The sequence below is a fragment of the Mandrillus leucophaeus genome, unplaced genomic scaffold (genome assembly GCF_000951045.1).
Source record: "Mandrillus leucophaeus isolate KB7577 unplaced genomic scaffold, Mleu.le_1.0 Scaffold840, whole genome shotgun sequence".
Classification (NCBI taxonomy): Eukaryota; Metazoa; Chordata; class Mammalia; order Primates; family Cercopithecidae; genus Mandrillus; species Mandrillus leucophaeus.
Window position 1 is genome coordinate 872,716 of NW_012109142.1, and position 22,110 is coordinate 894,825.

The following is a 22,110-nucleotide window of genomic DNA, read 5'->3' on the forward strand; positions in this document are numbered from 1 at the left end:
AATCTAATTCTGCTGCTGATCTGACAGGAGGTGGGGCTCAGGCTGTAATGCTCCCTTGCCTGCTGCTCATCTCCTGCTGTGTGGCCCAGTTCCTAAAAGGCCACTGGCTGGTACCAGTCTGCGGCTCAGTGACTGGGGACCCCTGCTTTATATCATGTTTTAAACTATTTACTAACAGGTAAGAGGTAGTATATCGCATGGTGATTAAGAACATATTAGACTCTGGATCCAAATTTCAGCTCTATGACTTACTGCCAGGCTAATCATCGACAAGTTACCTAAATGCCTTGTGCATCACTTTCCTCAGCTTTAAAATGAACCTAACAGTAGCAAATTTATCTCAGGGATATTATGAGGAGTCAATCAGATTAAGTATATAAAAAGTATGAAACAGTTGCTGACACTTAATGCTGGCTGTCAGCCTCTGCCATTGTTATTGTTGTATTATTAATGTGTTGTTGGGTAAAAAAAATTTTTTTTAAATCACTTTTTAGGTGAATCTTGGAAGCAACCAGTACCTTTTCTCTGTCATAGTGGATCCTAAAGAAATGCCCTGCTTCTGTTTACGCCATGATGTTGATGCCCTACTCTGGCAACCACACTCCAGCAAACAAGATGATATGTGGGAGCACATCGCAACTTTCAATGCTTTAGGTATAAAGCAAACTCTTTGACATTTTCCATGAAATCACAACTACAGTCATCATTCATTTAAAGTTCATTCCTTTTTTTTTCTTTTTAATTTGAGCTGTCCTGATTACATTTAGATTGATTTGTGCTATGATTTGTTTTCTTCTACTAGCGGATGAGTGTTAGCACTGTTGGAACATTTAGACTAATCTGTTTTTATGCTTATACAGAAGATCAAGACAGAATAGAAATGAAAGTGGTTATCTAACCATTTGAATTATTCTAATAAGTCATTTGCTTTTTCTAATTCTGTAAGCCATATGATACTGGAGTCTGAACAAGGAGCTTGATAATACCCTACATGGAACTTGTATTCAAGTTTCTTCAGAGTAATCTTCAAAAACATCATAGAATTCCCCTAAGGTATAATGCACATTAGGAGACATCTTTTGTCAAAATTAAGACAAAAGAGAGCCATTATAATGAAAACACTTATGGAAAGCGGTGATAAGCAGAAATTAAATTTATTTGGTAGGATAAAAGGAAAAAAATCAGTTTTAAAATTAGGGCTTGAAAATGTTTACTTAATTATAGATGGATGCAATCATTGATTTTTTTGTCAAAATGCATTAGTATTGTGTGACAGAAATTTTTTATGTAAATTAGCCACAGTTATTGCTTTATTGAAAGGTTATTTTAAACTGGCAGCAAGAAGTGAAAGTATGTATTTTGATGGCTATATATGCACAACCCTAATAGTAGAAGAAATTTATTAATTATCCCTTATAGTTAATAATATAGGCTGCTAAACTGGTTCAGACACCAAATGGATTTTTATGACCTGAAGTACAAAGTTTGGTTGACTAATTTAACCATATAATTTTTTGCCTCCCTATTATAATGCTATTTTTTAATTATCTATACTTTAGTCAGAAGAAAGCTCTATCATATTATCTTTAGATGCTCAGATCTTCTATTTGTATCCCCAGATCCCCTATTATAGAGGAAGTCTATGCTTAATTCTAAGTTAAATCAACGTTACATTAGATATGTACTCTTGAAATATATACATTATTCTGTCAAGGTTAGCCTGGATAGCTACTTTAAACTATTTAAATAGGTATCTAAATCTTCACTTTTCCCACTTCAAACCCTGCTTAATTAAAAACAATACAGATCTGCATGTGCTCAGTAGTTCCTTTGCTTATTCATTGTTTGATGAGATCTCAATTTTAATTAGTGTTCATTTTTTTTTTTTTTTTTTGAGACGGAGTCTTGCTCTGTCGCCCAGGCTGGAGTGCAGTGGCGTGATCTGCGCTCACTGCAAGCTTCGCTGCCGGGTTCACGCCATTCTTCTGCCTCATCCTCCCGAGTAGCTGGGACTAGAGGTGCGTGCCACCACGCCCGGCTGATTTTTTTTTGTATTTTTAGTAGAGACGGGGTTTCACCATGTTAGCCAGGATGGTCTTGATCTCCTGACCTCATGATCTGCCCGCCTCGGCCTCCCCAAGTGCTGGAATTACAGGCGTGAACCACTGCGACCGGCCTGTATTTTTATTTTACATGATCTTAAATACCTAACATGTACTAACCATGTCACAATCTGAAAATCATAATTTATATTTCGGAACATAAATGTTGTTTTAATCCAAAAAGATACTTTTTAAATGTGTACATGAATTAAGATTAAGGATTTTTTCAGTTTAGAGACTTGAAATTATTTTTTAGGTTATGGTGGTCAACATTCTACTTCTGGGGCTGAAAGTACAACAAAATCCGGTTACAGTGTTGGTATTGTTGTGTAAAAATATCACTAACATTTTAGGGATAATAAGAGAATGCATCACGAATACTAGTACCTTCAGGGATACATTATGAACAGAAACCTAAAATAACTTTATGATGGTATCCTATACACATTTTCCAATTTATTTAAGAGGAAAAAAATGATTCTGTGATGCCATATCTGTAATTCATGAAGCTAAATATTAAATTGGCACTTAAAGATATTTGTCATGTAGTTAGTGTTTTAGATTTTAGAATTTTAGTGTTCGAATTATTCATGGAAATTAAATGAAACTATATTATGCTTTTCTTGAAGAGAGAAAGCCATATCTGTTTTGTTCCTTAAGAATTAAAGTTGTATTTTTGTACCAGTTGGGAGAGACTGATTGTGGCTAATCATTAATGATTCAGAATTATGTACCTTACGGTATATATTTTACTTGGGCATTTTAATTTGTAATAAACATTGCAAAATATTAAATGTTAAATCATGATTTTTCCCCTTCTGTTTAATATATAGTTTTTCTTTTGTTTGTCTCATATTCTTGGCAGGCTATGTCCAAGCATCAAAGAGAGACAAAAAATTTTTTGCCTGTGCTCCAAATTACTCCTATGCAGCCCTTTGTGAGTGCCTTCGTCGAGTATTCATCTATCGTCAGCCTGCTCCCATGTCCACTGTACTTTACAACAGAAAGGAAGGCAGGCAAGTAGGACAGGTTGCTAAGCAGCAAGTAGCAAGCCTGGAAACCAATGATCCTATTTTAGGATTTCAGGCAACAAATGAGAGATTATTTGTTCTTACTACCAGAAACCTCTTTTTAATAAAAGTCAATACAGAGAATTAATTATTCTAACATATTGGCTTCTTTGTACTGGAAAAGTTTTCAGTGGTACGTGGAGGTCTGGACAATATACTATAACCTCTTAAGTTTTAATGTGCTAAATATATCTTGTATGATTTTTTATTTTTTAAATAACTTTGGAAATATATTCAAGAGATTATGATTCTCTAAAGCTATGGAATGAAACTGCAGATTTAGAGAACATTGGTTTCTGTAAAAAAAAAAAAAAGTAAAGATAGTACTAGCAAGTATACTTTTTAAAATAGGCTAGAATCTCATGTTTTATATGAAAGATGTACAATTCAGTGTTTAAAAATAAAAATATTTATTGTGTACTCTGTTCATTGATAAGTTGCTATAGTCTGTACCTATAAAATGTACAGGATAATAGTTAAATGTTGAGTATTGTACATATGTATTTAAATGGATTGAATAACTGAGTCTACATGGAGGGAGAAATGTTAGAGGACAGCAGTCCTAATATTTTTTAAGTTTACTGAGAGACTTCAATTATTATTTTCAAATTAAGTACAGCTTTATGTAACTTTCAGCCAGTTGCTCTGCCACAGACATAGACAGAGAGAGATAAGATTTCACATTATCCATCACTGCGAAACAAACCACACCAAAACTCAGTGGTTTAAAACAAGGACATTTATTATTTTTCACAATTTAGTGAGTTGGCTGTCTCTGCTCTACAGGGCCTCTCAGCCTCCAGAAGGCTAGACGGGTGTTCTTTCCATAGTAGAGAAAACATCCTAAGAGAGCAAGCTCCAATATGCAAGAGCTTATCGATCCTGTACATCTATCATATTTACTAATGTTCCATTGGACAAAGCAAATCACATGGCCAAGTCTAGAATCAGTATGAGGAGACTACACAAGCTGGCAGATAGCGGGTGGTATGATTCATTGAGGGCCACTGATGAAACAATCTACCACACAAGGACAAATTATAATTTATCCTTGTAGCTCTCTTTATTTTTCTAACAATTTAAACAAAATAATCCTGTTTATATGTTACACTTTTTTGCCACAAATTTTGTTTTTTCAAACTTATCTTTCCAGGTTTGTTTTAGTATGTATGTACCTGGAAAGTTTTATTACTTTTTATAACATTTCAAGGTATGTATCTTATATAAACCTCAAGTTGGATTTTATATTTTAATAAGGAAGTTAAGACCTTAATTTAAGAGGCAGAAGATTAAGATAAGAAATATAAGATAGAAAATATTTTTGCTAACATATCTTTGCCTGTCTGGGCAAGTATTTGACTCAACTAAATTTTAATGAATGAATGTTTGAGAGACGGAGAGGAGGAAAAGAGATGAGGATTACATACATGTTCTAAACCCTTTGTCAGAATGCAGTTTCCTAGAGAGTATTGGGGTGCTAGGTAAAAAGTTAGGAAAGGTCCTGAGGACTGGTATTGACAATTGGAGTCCTAATGGTACTCTATTAGTATTAGGAAAGAGAGACTAGGTACCAAACGTCATGAGATCATAGACATAGAAAACTGTATAGTAACCAAAAACCAAACAGTAATATTTCCAGAACTTTTTAGTATTGTTGTAAAACTTCATGAAACAAAAGACCATTTAAATAGTGAATTATTAAAAATCTTTATTATGAGAAAGTAGATCTACATTTTCGCTAACATTTTCCCCAAAGATAATAAATATCTTCTTAGGGAATGTAAGAAAAATGTATAATAAAAATGTGGTGCTTAATTAACCTTGACTATGTATATATTGCAAATATTAGTAATCAGTATTCTTTGTGCATGTGATTTTTTTGCATGATTAATGTTGAATTGAAAGCTCTCAGGATAATTAATCCTAAATGTTGTTGCATGTTGACGTATTTTAGAAGATGAATAGGCCTAGAGCAGTGATTTCAAGCTATTTTCTTGAAATGCTTCAGGGATTCCATAAACATTTAACTCAGCTTAAACAATGTTCTAAGATACATATACTTAGAACATTGAGGTATATACTACAAGTGCTAAGAATGTAGTACCTTGTATTTTTGTTGATTTTTATCATGTTATAAATAGGAATTTATAAAATGTGTATGATAGTAATAAAGTAGTATTTTATGTGTTTTGCATATAAGAGTCATTTAACAATATTTGCTCTTTTAACACATTTAAGCATCAACTATTTACCTTAGCATGATTTTTTCAGTATTAAGGATAATGTATTACTAAGGATAAGGAGACAATTTACATTCTAATTATTTTCAGGTAAAATTTCTTTTTAGGGAGAAAAAGAGGAGAGGGTAGCATAGAGTGGTTGCTTTCCTGCTAAGGAAGTCTGACCAAAGCTGGAACCTTGGAGACTACCCGCAAGAGTCAGGTAGAGTAGTTGCCAATGGGAAGAGTTAGAAAAAAGAATCAAAGTGTCAAGAAATTAGGAATGGTTAACAGTGTTAAAAAAAAAAAATACTCTTAAAGTACATTCATCACATTTCTACATAAAAGGGAAATGACTGTACAGAACAAGTTAAACCATCATTACACAGGAATTTCAGACATTTTGTGTTATTAACTATAGAAAAGAACAAATGGTAAGTTTATGTATGGCAAGTCATATAAGAAGGCAAAACTTTTACTCATCACTTATTATTACTGGAAGAATATTCTAGTTACTTCTTAGTAGTAAGTGTGTCTTACTGAACAGGTAATAATAGGTGAGCTGGTAAAAAAAAAAAAAAAAAAATAGGCCTAATGATGGAAGTATAGAAGTGATAAAGCAAAGAGAAGGAAGGCCTTCTAGAATTGGTAAGAAAGAATAAATGCACAAAAAGAGCCAAAGTAAAAGGTACCCAACTGGATATCAAGATATATCATGAAGCAGTAAAAAGGGTGGCGTCATTGCATTAGTAAACAAAATAGACAAACATTTAATCATCCTATACTTACAAGAAGAAAATATCTATATTCTCAAGGTTGAGAAGGCTCCTTAAGATCCAGAAGGCAAAAATATAAGAGAAAGGATCGATGAATTTGATCATTACAAAATGTGAAATTTCTTTATGACCTACTTTTGGTAAAAGATAAAGCAACAGACTGAGAAAAGATATGTGACTCATGCATAATACATGAATATTAAAATCTAGAACAAAGAACTATCATTTAATAAAAAAGCAAACAAATTATACAAAAGGAAAGCAGACAAAAGATATGAACAGTTAATTCACAGAAAAGAAAATAAAGATGGTCAGTAAAGCTACAGTAATCAAGACAATGTGGTATTGGCACCAATTCTGACAAATAGATCCATAGATTAGAATAAAGAGTCCAGTTAGAGACTCAGACACATATGGTCAGTTAATTTTAGTCAGAGATGTTTCAATGAAGGAATACAAAATGCAGAGATAATTTGATGGAGAAAAGATATCTTTTCAACAAGTGGCGCAAAAACACTTGAGTATTCATTTTTGCCTTTATGATAGCCTAAATAGTGGCCACCGAAAGATACCCAGTTTCAATCCCTGGAGCATAAAAATAGAACCTTATGAAGACAAAGAGTCTTTGCAGAAGTGATTATAATGAGGATCTTTACATGGAAAAATTTTCCTGAATTATCTGGGGTGGACCCTAAATCTAATTGCAGTGTCCCTTATAAGAGAGAGGCAGAGTGCGGTTACAAGCACAAAGAGGAGAAGCAGCTTATGTGAAGATGGAGTTTAAAAGGCCACAAGCCGAGGAATGCTAGAGCATGCTGGCAGCCACTAGAAGCTGGAAGAAGCAAGAAATAGGTTCTCCCTCAGAGCCTCTGGATGGGGAATGGCCCTGCTGACACTTGAGTTTGGTCTTCTGGCCTCAGAACTGTGACAGAATGCATTACCACCAAATTTGTGGTAATTTCATTACAGCAGCTATAGGAAACTAACACAGGCTTGTATCAGAATTTACTTAAAATGGATCATGGACCTAAATGTAAAACCTGAAACTGTGAAACTTCTAGCAGATAACATAAAGGAAAAATTTTGTAAGGCTGGGTTAGGCAAGGATTTCTTGCATGTGACACCAAAAGAGAAAACTGATAAATCATACTTCATCAAAATTAAGAAATTATGTTCTTAGAAAGGCAGTGTTGTGACAATGAAAAGCCACAGACTTGGAGAAAACATTTACAAATCACTATTTGATAAAGGACTAGTATCCAGAATGTATAAAGAACCCTCAGAACTCAATAATATAATAATCAAATACATAAATTTTTTATTGGGCCAAAATATTGAACAGATACATCACACAAGATGAATGGCAAGTAAGCATGTGAAAAGGCACTCAACGTTATTAGTCACTGGGAATGTGCGGATTGAAAGCACAATGTGATATCACTACATAGCTATTGAAATCCTTTAATTGAAGACTGACCATACCAGATGTTGGCAAACATATGGAACAAATGGAGCTCTCAAACACTGCTGTTTGGAATGTAAAATGGTAGAATCACTTTTGAAAAGAGTTTAGTGGTTTTCTAAAATGTTAAACATGCATCTTCCATGTGACCCAGCCATTCCACACCCTTTCTTTTACCTAAGAAAAGTGGAAGTATATGTCTATTCAAAGATTTGAACAGAGCAACAGCATTCATTGCAGTCAAACCTCAGAATAAGTCAAATATCCGTCAACAGATGAAGGGCTGAATACATTGTGCTATGTCCATGCAATGGATTATTACTCAGCAATAAAAAGTATCAATATACCCAACATAGATGAATTGCAAAGTAATTATGCTGAGTGAAGCCAAAGTACATACTGTATGCTTCAACTCAAAATTCTAGAAAGTGCAAACACATAGAAAATAGGTTAGTGATTGCCTGAGTGGGAGAGATTTGAAAGATTATAAATGAGCAGAGAAACATTTTAGGTAAAGAGATATCTTCATTATGTTAATTATCATAGTTCGTGAGTGTATACACAAGTTAAATTTTATTAAAAAGTATACCTTAAGCATTCTGTTTTGCACATCAGCTCCTCAGTAATGCTTTTTAAATTTTTTTAAAGATTATTGAATCTTACCAAAATTTTCTTATTGATTTAATTTCTGCTTTTTAATTTTTTTTCTTGTATTGCAATGGCATTTTAGTGCGTGTTTCCTATATTACGGGGATCAGCATCCCTTCCCTTTTATCTTGGAAGTATACCCATTCCCCTTATTTTGGAAGTATACCGTAATTTCTTTCTAAGCCCATATATTTGTGTGTTACTGACTCCGTCCTTGGCATCGTGTATAGAGAACATTATTAAGGCTAAACCAATCAGTACTTTTGAGAATGCAGAATTCCTGGTCACGGTGACTGGTTCATAAATGGGCACTTGACCCATTTAGAAACAGTGATTCACAGTGAGAATTTGCGGTGATTTCTGGGACAAAGCCTTACCACTGGATGTAAGAATAAAAGGATATAAACAAAACCACATTTGTCACTGCAATAAGGTGAGAACTTCTCAAAATAGGGAGCCAGCAAAGGATGGCACTAAGAGACTGAGAAAATGGACCTTGATAATGTCATCTAGTCCTACCAAGCAATTCTTAAAACCAGCCATTCTTAGAATTTTGGATAATGGGAGTCATTAAGTTTTCTTTTTCCCTAAGTCAGTTTAGGTCAGATTTTCTGTTACTTGTACTCAGAATAGGCCTGATTCTATGATGGAAAATTCGTTTAATGTATGACTATATTCTTCACATTGAGACTTTATTCTAGATTTTTATATCATAGTCTATGGATGAGAATTATTGGTATTTTAATCCACATAGGGGTTCAACAGATACGTTACAAACGATTTTTAAATGGGGGAATTTTTTTCGCTTTAAAATAGTTTAGCAACTCCTCAAAAATGTATATTAATGAAAGGAAATTTAGAATCTGATTCTTTGGTACCAGGGAGGGAAGATAAAATTAAATGTATGCGATCTTTCAATCCTGAAGCTGTGTTTTCTGACTTCAGTATTTTCCATGCACCCAGTTTACAAATTTTTTACTCCAAACAGGAAAAAAAAATCTGTAACATATTACATTTTTAAGCCATTTAAATTTTTTCTACTTCTTCAACTGACGTTTTTTTAAGTGTTTGAGATTCACTTTTAATGCTTGCCAGAATATCCGGTTTGAATCTCTTAATGCAGGAAAAAATGATATCAGGTGAATATTGAAGAAGATTAAACATACTCTTGACATTGGAATATTGTTCTCGTATCTGCCGTCTGTTTTTCACAAAGAAAATGTAGTTTAACCTACAAAGTTAGTACAGTCACTGAAATTTATGGAATGAAGAACTCTCAGAAAACTATTCTAAAGTCCTTTACTAAGTAGTAAATAAACATTCTGTGTTTTTCTTTTATCTGCAAATATACGCTTACTTAGAGGAAAAAGAGAAGGATGAAGATTATCTTAGTGGAGGCAGCAGGTAATATAAGCATAAAGCATACCCCTACGTAGGTTGATATAATAGGAAGTTAATTAGTGGTGCCTCAGGAACCCAGCTGAAATCAGGTGTGAGGAAAAATAACTGAGATTTCAGACAGTATGGAAAGCTGCTTTGTAAGAGTCTGGCAGTTTTCCGAAAGGTTGACCGTTAACAATATAACCCAGCAATTCCTCACCTAGGTATATACCTAAGAGTAATAAAAACCTGTACACACATGTTTATAGTAACATTATTCATAGTAACGAAAAAGTATAAACAACCCAAACAGCCATCAACTGACCAATGAATAAATAAAATGTGGCATATCTGTACAGTGGAATATTATATAGCAATAAATGAATGAAGTACTGACACATACTACAACATGGATAAACCTTGAGAACATTATGCTAAGTGAAAGAAGCCAATCATAATAGGCTACAGATGGTAGGATTCCATTTATATGAAAAGGCAGATCTCGCTGGGCATGGTGGCTCACACCTATAATCCTAGCACTTGGGTAGGCTGAGGAGGGCAGATCATTAGAGACCAGTCTGGGCAGCATGGCAAAAACCCCACTTCTACCACAAAAATAACAAATATTAGCCAGGTATGGTGGCACATAACTGAGGTGGGAAGATCACCTGACCCCAGGAGGTCGAGGCTGAAGTGAGCTGTGATTGCACCACTGCACTCCAGCCTGGGTATCAAAGTGAGACGCTGTCTCTAAAAAAAAAAAAAAAAAAAAAAAAAATCTGTAGAGACAAAGTAGATTAGTGTTTGCCAAAGGCTTAGGGGCTACAGTGGGGGAGGAATGGAAAGTGACTGCTAATTGGGTATAGGGCTTATTTTGGGAGTGACAAAAATTGATTGTGGTGATGACTGCACAACTCTGGTTATATTAAAAACCCTTGGATTATATACTTCAGTAGGTAAGTTGTTTAGCTTGTGGATTCTGTTTCAAGGAAGCCCTGTGGAAACAACAAAAGCATGAGATAAGAGCTAAAATAAAAAGATTGAGGTCATCTTCCATGCTAAATATGAATGGGTTTCTAAAAATGTATTAGTATTTTTGCCTTCAACTTTGTTGAAACATCATATTTTTAAAGAAATTTGAATTTTATGGTGGGGAAAATATCCCTACAGTTTTATTAGGGAAACCAGATAAAGTGATTCCCTCTCTTGCCAAAAAAGTATTTCAGAGGAAATACTTTTCCTATAATATTAGGAGGAGTTATTTGGACAAAACATTTTCTTGATTTTTGTTTTTGTTATTCTGATATTTACGTGTCATTTAAGACTATGTGAGTCTGTAGGAAATGATTTTAAGCTATCAGCATTTTTGTTCTTGATAACATGCACAGTCTATGAAAACCACAGAAAACACTCTACATATCTTGTTTAGGAGTGCATTCACCAAAATTGCAGTGATCCTAGAAAAATGTATCTACTGACTTCAGGACCCCTATGAGACATGTGCCATCTAAGGGGTTTTAGTGTTGGAGTACATTTTGATATTTAAAGTTTTTCTGAACATGTTATAGTTTAAATCAGCACCTCTGAGTTTATCATTTATACATGTTCCATAATGAATAATTTAAGCCAATAATAAGAATTACGAGTGCTTGAATGTCCACAGTCTAGTTGAAAATCATTGCAGTGGGCCTGGGAGAAATATCACAAATTATACTTAAGGATATGAGACCTATTAGGGCATTGGAACAGGGGGAAAGCATTAGCGAGAATGCATGTACTCGAGTTTCTCATGATCTAGAACTTACAATTTTCTTTGTCTTTCTCTTTGCTCCCTCTCTCTTCCTCCCCTTCATCCTTTGTACTCTCGTCTCTCCCCCTCCTCCTTTTTCTCTCTCTTCTCCACTTATCGCTGGCAGCTACTGCCTTGGCAGAGTTTTCCCCGTTCCTTAACCCGGACACTCATCTGCCATATACCTACCAGGAAAGATCTAAGATACCATCAGTAACAGAAAAATAGTGTAACGAGAATGCATTTGACTGCTGGTATTTTCAGATCACCTCCTTACTACATAAAGGGCAAAATATACCTGTTTATACTTGTGTTAGCATAGAGAATTGTTAGCAGGGAGAATTCTTTGTTACCAACATCACATGGCAAAACGACTGTAAAAAACTAATACTCCTGTAACTGAGGGTGAAGGTCTTAGATAATGAGAGATGCTTGACATGTGAGCAGAATATGGGGAAGCAGTTTGAAAGAGGAGATTGGGCATCAAAAGGGCCAGATCTCATAGTTACCTAGTCGGCTTTATTACCAATATTACGGTATGTGTGGGAGGAAACTGTATTCAGATTATTCTTGTTGTGCATAATTATGGATGTATATATACATATACATATGTGTATATACATCCATAATTATGCACATAATATATGTGTATGTGTGTGCATATATATGTATATACATTCATAATTATGCGCAACAAAAATTTGCAGTTCAGACCTCCTGGGCTGCTTGTATATGTAACTATATAACTATAGTTATATATCACTCTAACTATATATAGAGAGATATACACACACGTGTATATATATAATCTGGAACTGAGTCATGTTGAGTATTATAGCTATTATTTGTGGAAAAATAACCAAAATTTCTTCAAAGACAGTGGCTGTTCCTTCCTTGATTACATATTTCTTTTTTTAGCTGAAGAATTGCTTTGTTAGATTTCAGTATGCACATTTTACACATCTTGAAGAGAAAAAAAGACTTCAGATTTTGTAAACAGGAAAAGCAGAATATTACATGGTCAAAGGAGAGCTCAAAGTGTTTTAAGCTCCTTGTATAAAACACATCAGAAAGTAAAATAATAAAATACAGGCAGTGTTTCCTTGTATTGCATTTCACAGGTATTGCATTTTTTGCAAATTGAAGGTTTGTGGCAACCTTGGGTCAAGCAAGTCCTTTGGAACCATTTTTTCAATAGCATGTACTCACTTTGTGTCTCTATGTCGTATTTTGGTAATTCTCATGATATTTCAAACTTCATTATATGTTATAGTGACTAGTGATTGGTGATCTTTGATGTTTCTCTCTCTCTCTTTTTTTTTTTTTTTTTTTTTTTGAGACGTAGTTTCACTCTTGTTGCCCAGGCTGGAGTGCAATTGCACGATCTTGGCTCACTCCTACCTCTGCCTCCTGGGTTCAAGCAATTCTCCTGCCTCAGCCTCCCGAGTAGCAGGGATTACAGGCATGCAACACCACACCTGGCTACTTTTGTGTTTTTAGTAGAGACGGAGTTTCTCCATTTTGGTCAGGCTGGTCTTGAACTCCTGACCTCAGATGATCCACCCACCTCGGCCTCGCAAAGTGCTGGGATTATAGGCATGAGCCACCATGCCCAGCCCAAACCTAATTGTTTTGGGACATCATGAACTGCACCCATATGAGACAGTGAATTTAAGCTATAAAGGCTGTGTATGTTCCGACTGCTCCACCAACTGGCCCTTCTCCGTGATCACTCTTTCTTTCTTTCTCTCTTTTCTTTCATTCTTTTTTTTGAGGAGTAGGGGTGCCCTGGACGGGGAGACAGGGTCTTGCTGTCACCCAGGCTGGAGTGCAGTGGTGTAGTGGTACAATCACAGCTTCATAGCTCACTGCAGTCTCAACCTCTAGGGCTCAATCTATCCTCCCACCTCAGCCTCCTGAGTATCTAGGACTACAGGCACATGCCACCACTCCTGGCTAATTTTTTTATTTTTTGTAGAGACAGGTTTCATGATGTTGCCCAGGCTGGTCTTGAACTCTTGGGCTCAAGTGATCTGCCTGCCTCAGCCTCCCAAAGTGCTGGGATTACAGGCATGAGCCACCATGCCCAGCTCATGATCCCTACTTCTTAACAACTGTGTGCTCCTGTGTAACTTCACTAGTGCAGAGGAGGATCAAAATGTAAACAGAAATCTTCAAGGAATTTTGTTTTCTAAAATGAACATGATTTAGGGAGTCAGACTTCCCCCAATCTGACTATGTAAAATGGGGATAATGCTACATTCCTCATCGTTGTTACGAGGGTTATATGTTACATAGCGTGCCCAATTTTTAGTACATGGTGATTTCCTCAGAGGAGTTTATAATGTCTTAAAGAATATACAAGTGTTAGATCAATGAATTGTAACAGCATGATACTGGGTGTTAAATGAGTTTTTTGCCCTGTAATTGACCATTAAAGCTTACAGAAAGAAGTTTGCTAAGCACCCTACCCTGTGGCCTTGGGTAACCACCCGATATTGAAGGCACCAGGGCTTGCTGAGAGGCCATCGTTCAGTGGAACCTACAGTGATGGTAACATCACTTAATACCCCTAGTCCCTCCAGATGATTTTAGAGGACTGAGATAAATTTGCCATTTGGTGAGGGTGAGAGGAAGTGCCTGAATATTTTTCTTCTGCCAAGAGATGCTGAGAGATTCTTAGAAAGTTTGGGGATGTTAAGAAGGGTTGACTGCATTTATTTCCCAGTTAGATGTCTGTTTAGCCGTCAGGCTTTCCCACCTACCCAGTGGAGCAGGGTAAAGGGCAGTGTGGACAGGTGGTTTGGTAGTGGGGCAACAATGAGGAAGTGGGGTAAGGAACCTGGAATGAGTTCCTTTTGTCTGAGAGGTATGGGGATGGTTCTCTTCATGCCCACAGGTACCAGTGTTGGGGATAAAGACAGTAGATGATACTGGAGCCAGAGGCTCTCCAAGGGCCACCACAGTGTGTAAGAATAAAGCACTGCATCTGAGGGGAGCTGCAGGTTGCTTCCCTATTGGAGTAAGCTACTCTTTGTGGTTGAGTCTCCCAAAGGTTAACTGTCAAAGGCAGAAAGCACAATTCTGAAAGTTTCAGGGATGAGGTGGGGCAGGATGAAGCAGCTAGGTAATCAAGGGTTAGTGATGACAGCAGTAAACTGTGACAGTGGTTGAGCACCTAGCTACCGCATAGGCTGCTGCATAGGTTCAAGTCCCAGCTTTGTCATTTACTAACCATAAGATTGGGTGACTTTGTAGCTTCTCTTTGTTTCCTCATCTGTAAAAGGGAGGTAATAATTGTACCTGCTCTATAGAATTATCGTAAGAACTAAATGAGTTCATACGTGGAACAATGTTTGGCACATAGGTAGCACTCAAATGATAGCTTATTAATCAAATTATAAGTATTATAAATCTTTTTCAAGATTTATAATACTTGGACATGCATGTACAAGAAGAGTAATTTAGGGTCTTTGAGATTCTGAGCTTTAGAATAGGGAATGGCTTATTCACCTTTATATCTACAGGGACTGTCATATGGTAGATGCTCAATAAATGAACAGATGATAAAGTAATGTTGGAGAATATATCAATTCCATGCAGAAGGAGTATCGTTGGAAAAATAAAGCACAGAAGCAGGAAATTTTAAGCAGGTATATGAAATAGCATTTACATTTGGCTCGAGCAGGGTTTCTCACACTCAGCCCTATTGACATTTTTGACTGGATAATTCTTGGTTGTCAGAGGTTGTCCTAGGCATTGTATGACCTTTAGCAGCATCCCAGCCTCTACCTACAAGATACCAGTAACATCCTTCCTCAGTTGTAACCAGGAAATGTCTTCAGACATTGCCAAATATTCCCTGGGAGGCAAAATCATCCACAGTTGAGAACCCATTGTGATAGAGTATTGGCTTTATGAGAAAGGAGTAGGACAAAATAAGGTTGGAACATTAGATTGAGGCTGTATTGAGTACAGCCTTAAACAAGGTAAAGATCTCAGAGTTTATTTTGAAGACAACAGGGAACTGTGGAAAGTTTTGGGCTAAAGAGTAGTGAAATTAAAGTGGTGCTTAAAAGTGTTCATCTGTAAAAGTATGTAGACAAAAGAAACATGGTAATAGTCTTTACAGTCAAAAAGAGGACAAATAGACAATAGTAGTAAATAAGCAAAAAGAAGGAAGAAAATATAGTACAGATTTATCTTTTATCATACATTCGAGATTAGGAACAAGTTATAGAAGGGGAACATTTTCTTTAATTTGGGACATTTTGTGTTGAAAGTTCCAGCCTTTCAAATTTCTTTGAAAATTTTCTGCAAGGTCAGAACAGAGAATTCTCCTTTCAAAAACAAAAAACCCTTGAGATCTTGAAACATAAAATAGACAATACCATCTTAAATTTACACGTTTATCTAAATGACAGGTTGAAATCTTTGCCTTAATGTGCAAAGAGCCACAGACATTTCAAAATTCTATTTCCTAGTAACAATTACAGCTAATACATAGATAGTAGCTACTATATACCAGCCACTGTTCTAGCACTTATTAACTGTTTTTTTCAAACCAACCCTATTTTACAGAGGAGGAAACTGGGACATAGAGAAGTTAAGTGATCTGTCTGAATTACATAGTAAATGGCAGAACCTGGATTTGAACCAAGGCAGCTGAACTCTCAGCCACTTTTAAAACCTGCTTTGTTGGGAGGCCAAGGCGGGTAGATCACAAGGTCAGGAGATCGAGACCATCCTGGCTAACACGGTGAAACCCTGTCTCTACGAAAAATACAAAAATTACCCCCGGGTGGTGGCGGGCGCCTGTAGTCCCAGCTACTCTGGAGGCTGAGGCAGGAGAATGGCATGAACCTGGGAGGTGGAGCTTAAAATGAGCCGAGAAGATCGCACCACTGCACTCCAGCCTGGGAGACAGAGCAAGACTCCCATCTCGAAAGAAAAAAAAAACAAAAAAACCTGCTTTGCACACACAGGTAGTAAATTGTTTACATACTTTTTGGTAATTGTGGTGATGACTTAAATATGTGTCCCAAGTCTCTAGAATTTTAGGCAAATGGAGTTTGGGGCACAAAAGTATTTCTCAATCATTGCTTTTCTTTTGCTGTTTGGTTAACTTTTTCTGCAATTGTCAGTATTTAGTATCTTCAGAGACAGAGGTTTTAAGAAAATAAGTAAAAATATTCAAATCAATGCCAAAACTTTTGTATGATTTTAGAAGCTGGTGATTTTCACCTGTGCTTTGTGGGGTGGGTCAAGATAATCTCTACTGTGATTTTCATGGCACTGTTTTTGAATTCCTTCCAAATAAATACTTTTGAATGGTTTCCCCTGACGGATAGCGTGACTCATCCCAGCTGTGTGATAATTCCTAATTAGGCCTAAAAGGGTTATTATAACTTGGTACAAAGAGAAGGAAAACTGCCATTCAGCTGTTCATGAGCAATCTTCCTTTAGACTACGCCTCTTTCATTTTTTTTAGTCTCTTTTTTCCAAATCTTGGTTGTTGGTTTTTTTTTTTTTTTTTTTTTTTTTTTTTGAGACGGAGTCTCGCTCTCTCCCCCAGGCTCTGGAGTGCAGTGGTGCGATGTGTGTGTGTGTGTGTGTGTGTGTGTGTGTGTTTTAACCTCCCTTGATGTGTTTTTCTTAAGGTATCATTTTGACTTTAGTTGAATCCCAGGCTAAAAGTACTTGTTTACTTACCCAAATATCTTGTTTTACAAAGATAGCAGTGGGCTAAGCTCTCTGATCTACCTGGTGTCCATCATGAGTCATTAACAAAGCAGGAAAGTTTGTTGACCTATTTGCTGAGTCTGCCTACTGTGGAGACAGTTGCGAAGACAATTTTTTTTTTTTTTTTTTTTTTTTTTTTTTTTTTACATGAGTGAACTTCTCCAGTAGGGGTTTAACCAGTGTTTTCCATTGCATTTCTGCTAGGACTTTGGAATCATGATTCATAAGAATTGACTCAGTGTAGAGTTAGAGAAAGGAATAGTGCAAGCCATCTGTCCCCTACCAAATGTGCTCACTTTGGCGTTAACAATTTCTGATCCTAGGTCTGGCAGCAGTCTAAAGGCAAGTGATGCAAACTTTTCAAACTTACGTGGAATTAGAAACTCCAGTAGTCCATGACACACACCAAATACCATGGATTGGGTTAGAAATGTTACTTTTAACAAATGAGATAATTCAACACTGCCATACACATTTCAGGTTGCTTGAAGAGAAGCTTCTGGCAATTGTCTTCTCAGTTTTCTTCCAGAATTGTATTTGAAAAACCACATTAAAAAATAAAAACTATTATGTATTGATGCCATTTTTTTCTGTTTTCACCCAGACGAAGTTAATAAGTGCTATCTAAAGATAGCACCAGTGCCAAAAGACAGCATTGTCTACATTGTACTCCATATCTGGTTTTGTACATTCTAGACTCCAGAATGTTAATCTCAGTAGTAATCCTGGAGAGATTCTTTAACTTGGTATATTTATTGATATCTTAGTTTCCAAATGTAACAAATTACTAAAATAATAATATACCACAAACTTGATGATTTAAACAACACAAACTTAATATCTTAGATTCTGGAGGTCAGAAGTCCAAAATCGGCCTCACTGGGCTAAAATCAAGGTATTGGCAGGATAGCATTCCTTTGGGAGGCTCTAGAAGAGGATTTGTTTCTTTGCCTTTTGCAGCTTCTAGAAGTTGCTTATATGGGTCATGGCACTCTTCCATCTTCAAAGTTAGCTGGTCAGATTTTTCTCATGCTGCATCTTTATTCTGACACTGATTCTTCTGCCTCCCTCATCTACTTTTCAGGACCATTTTGATTACACTGACATTGGGCCCACACAGATAATCCAGGGTAATCTCTGTATCTTAAAGTTATCAGATTAGTAACCTTAATTCCATCTCCAACCTTAATGTTTCTTTGTCATGTAATATAACATATTCACAGGTTCTGGAGATAAGGATGTCAACATCTTTGTTGGAGGCATTATTCTGTCTATTACTGCTGTCTGATTGCCTGCTATCTAGAATATATAGAATGGAGCTTTTAAATACATCTTAATTTCATTGCTTATTTTTGTTTTCCAAGTATATGTATCTTAAAAGCAATCTCTACTTTAAATTCTGTTTGAAATAAGACAATGTATAAAAAATGTATATTTGCTACAATTATGACAAAAAGTCAAATATGAAATGATCATACAAATGGATAGTAAAAACCTAAAGATCACCCTCAAAATAAATAGAAAGATAGCAAATTAAGCATCTTTCAAAATAATTTCTGGAAGACAAGTTGGAAGTCAGTTGATGATGAAACAAGTAAAGAAAAAAATAGCTGTAATACACTAGGAGAGGACCACTGAAGAGATAGGAGCCAATTTACCAAAGTGGAACTCCAGGGAAACTCTGGGCTCAGATTCAGTCAGGTAGGAAAGCTAATGAGGCTGAAATCAGAGGGATTGATTAAATAACTCGATATGGGCCAACTGTATCTGTATATGGGTGCCCGTTTTTTCCTCTACCCTATTCACGGATCACAAGAAGATGGCATTTCTCCAAGGCATGACTTGTGTTGCCTTTATTATTAATTTAAAAACAAAAAAGACTATCTGGAGACAACTAAGGCTTCCAAAGATTTTGATGCTTCCAAGAAAAATATTTCTCGTTCCAGACTTTGGGCAGATGTGTAGCTTCACAATAGGTTCTCTATTGGCTTATAATGAAGGAGATTATACCAATGGCCATACCCTGAACTTCCTCACTGGAGTTCCTGGTCAAATTTTTTATGTCGGAGGGAGACCTGGTCAGAAGAAAGACCAGGATACCCTATACCACAGAAAATTAACAGTGGCAGCTTCCCATTTATTTTAAACAAAAATGAATAAGGTGGGGTAGTGAAGGTGGTGGTGAGGATTAGCCAACCAATTACAGAAAAGAATTTCCCAGAATTGAAGAAGAGTCTTCAGGCTAAAAAGACCCACCTATAGTCCAGCATAAATAAGTACAGAAAGATTATATTAGTCCATTTTGCGTTACTGTAAAGGAATACTGGAAACTGGGTAATGTATAAAGAAAAGAGGTTTATTTGGCTCACAGTTCTGCAGGGTGTACAGGCGTGGCATCAGCATCTGCTCATCTTCTGATGAAGAAGCTTTTATTCGTGACAGAAGATGAAGGGGGAGCAGGCTTGTCACATGGCAAGAGAGGGAGCAAGAGAAAGGAGGAGGTGCTGGCCTCCTTCAAACAAACAGCTTTGGTGTGAATTACTGGAGTAAGGACTCACTCATAATCATGGGGACAGCACCAAGCCATTCATAAGAGATCCACCCTTATGGCCCAGACACCTCCCACTAGGCCAGCGTCCAACATTGGAGGTCACCTTTGAAGGGGACACACATCCAAACTATGTCAAAGACCACACCTAGATAGTGTCATAAACTTTCACAATATCAAGATTAAATACTGATTCTAAAAAGTTCAAAGACAAAAAGTCATTTACAAGGAATTAAGAATCATATTGACAAATTTTTTCAAATGGAGAGTGGAAAATAATGGCATAGTAAATTCAAAATTCTGTCTTAAAGTTATTTCCAATCTAGAAACTTCTGTTCCAACAAATTATTAATTTAATATGGGGGCAGAATACATATATTTTCCTACATGTAAATTTTCACAAAGTTGAATATTTTCATTATAAGGATATAGTCCAACAAAATGAGAAAATGAACCAAGAGAGGGACACACATGGAATACTGAAAACAGCCCAAACAAAAAGTAAAAAGTGTCTCATGTGGATTGCGGTATAGTGGATTAAAGAGCAACCAGTCCAGTTAGGAACAGAAGTACAGAAGACTCTAAGAGGGAGAGCTTTAGGATAGAGGAAGACTTTATAGAATAAAATCAATATTTGAGCTTATAAAAAACTCAAGAGTATGCTAAATAAAATTAATGCAAAGGAATAAATTTCAGATAGAATCCCTGAGAAAAAGAAATTATTGGAGAAGAAAGGCATGGTTCAATACTATGAACTATGGTTCAGTACATGCTTGGTGGCACCTAGCATGAAGTTGAGCATGTTAACCTTAGTTTTCCCTTTGAGTGGCATTAGAACAAGCTATTGTACTCACAGAGGAAGAAATGCAATCCCAACAAACTATTTGGGTTTTTAATGAAAAAAAAATGCTGATATAATCATAAATATGAGAGAGAACAAGCTATGGGGGAATGGGAGAAAATGAAAAGGCCATGTCGTATGTGGCATGGCTGTATTGTAGGACTCCACCAAATCTTCAGTGTAGCCTGCTAAACCCTGTGTGCTTGAATGAGTGAATTTTATGTAGGCTATCCACAGACAGGGTTGTCCAGTTGTGTGGTCTGTTCATCACGTAATACAGGTAATATGTAAAGAGGCTGGGTCCCAGTCACTAGAGTGGCAAGGATAACACAAACTTCCCAAGAGTTAGCTAATGTCTTTGGCGGAAGAGGTGGAAAGTGAGGAGAAGGAGTACAGCTTTGATTTCTATAGGCAATGGATTTGGAGAAGGAGGGTTTAAAGATGTTTCCCCTATATTTGAATCACCAGCATTACACACTAAGGACTGGGTTATAAGTGACAGAAGCACTTGTTAAAGGATCAGAGCTGCATGAACTGTGGACCATCTGGGACCTCGACGTTTCAACCACAACTTAAGCACCGTTGTCACTGGGTCCTCTCTCCTTCTTAGTTATCACCTTTATTCTCTCCTACTGCTCGCTGGATGTCTCCATCTGCTGGTAATGTGACTAGCAACAGTCTACAGTGCTACTTTGTAACAGCTTCATAATCTGCTTAAATCTGAAAAATCCCAGTGACAGCCCTCAGATGCATTTGCTTTGTGTGCCCACCTTTGCAGTCATTGTGCCTTAAGGAGCAAGGCTCTCCAATGACTCAGCTGTGGAATGGGGGTTAGGCCTGTTACCAGATGACAGGAGACCAAACAAAGCCCATCGGAGAATTCTGAGCCTTGCTTGTCTCCACAACACAAACAAGCAAGCAGTACAAACTCCAAAGCTAACACAAATACAAAGAGTACCGAAAAAATCATAAATCAGGAATTTAAACTCTCACTTGGCTCCAGGGACAATAACCAAAACCATGGACTGAGGTTTCACTAACCTATCAGGCTATGGAGATCAGAATGTGTGGATACCTATTCTACAAGCACCAAAGAATAAGAATTTTGTTACTTAACCTTTTAAACCCACACATATTAGTCACAGATTAACAGCTTTCTAACAGCAAATCCAAAACACTTCCTTAGTCAGTCCAGCATTCTTGAGGTAGCCTTTATCTCTTTGCAAGGCAACTCACCTTCCTTCCTTTACCCTTACACACCACCTCTTATTAGCCTTCATAAAAACTGTTTCTCCTGTGCCCTTCTACTTGTCTTCAGGCTCTGCTTTTCATTGGCAGTAGCTTATCACATAAACTCATCTCTGCTAATGTGTTACGTCTCCCAGGTAACAGAGCTCATTGTTGACTACCAAGGATAAATCCCCTTTATATCCAGACTCTGTCCCCCTGAGCCCAATTACTTTCCTCTGAAATACCAGTGTATTTTTCATTAAAATGCTTGCAAATCCTCAGGTTATTAGGTTTATGGCAGCC

At 36.5% G+C, this 22,110-nt stretch overlaps 1 protein-coding gene across 2 annotated transcripts in view; it reads left to right on the forward strand.

Annotated features, from left to right (window-relative positions):
* Positions 1–5,366, forward strand: part of NUDCD1 (NudC domain containing 1) — a 92,145-nt gene extending 86,779 nt beyond the window's left edge. For both annotated transcript variants that reach the window (XM_011968373.1, XM_011968374.1), the window contains exons 9-10: positions 495–654; positions 2,968–5,366. In XM_011968373.1, the coding sequence (XP_011823763.1) occupies positions 495–654; positions 2,968–3,260 (453 nt within the window). In that variant the 3' untranslated portion in view covers positions 3,261–5,366. The remainder of the gene's footprint in view (positions 1–494; positions 655–2,967) is intronic.
* Positions 5,367–22,110: the final 16,744 nt, after the last annotated feature.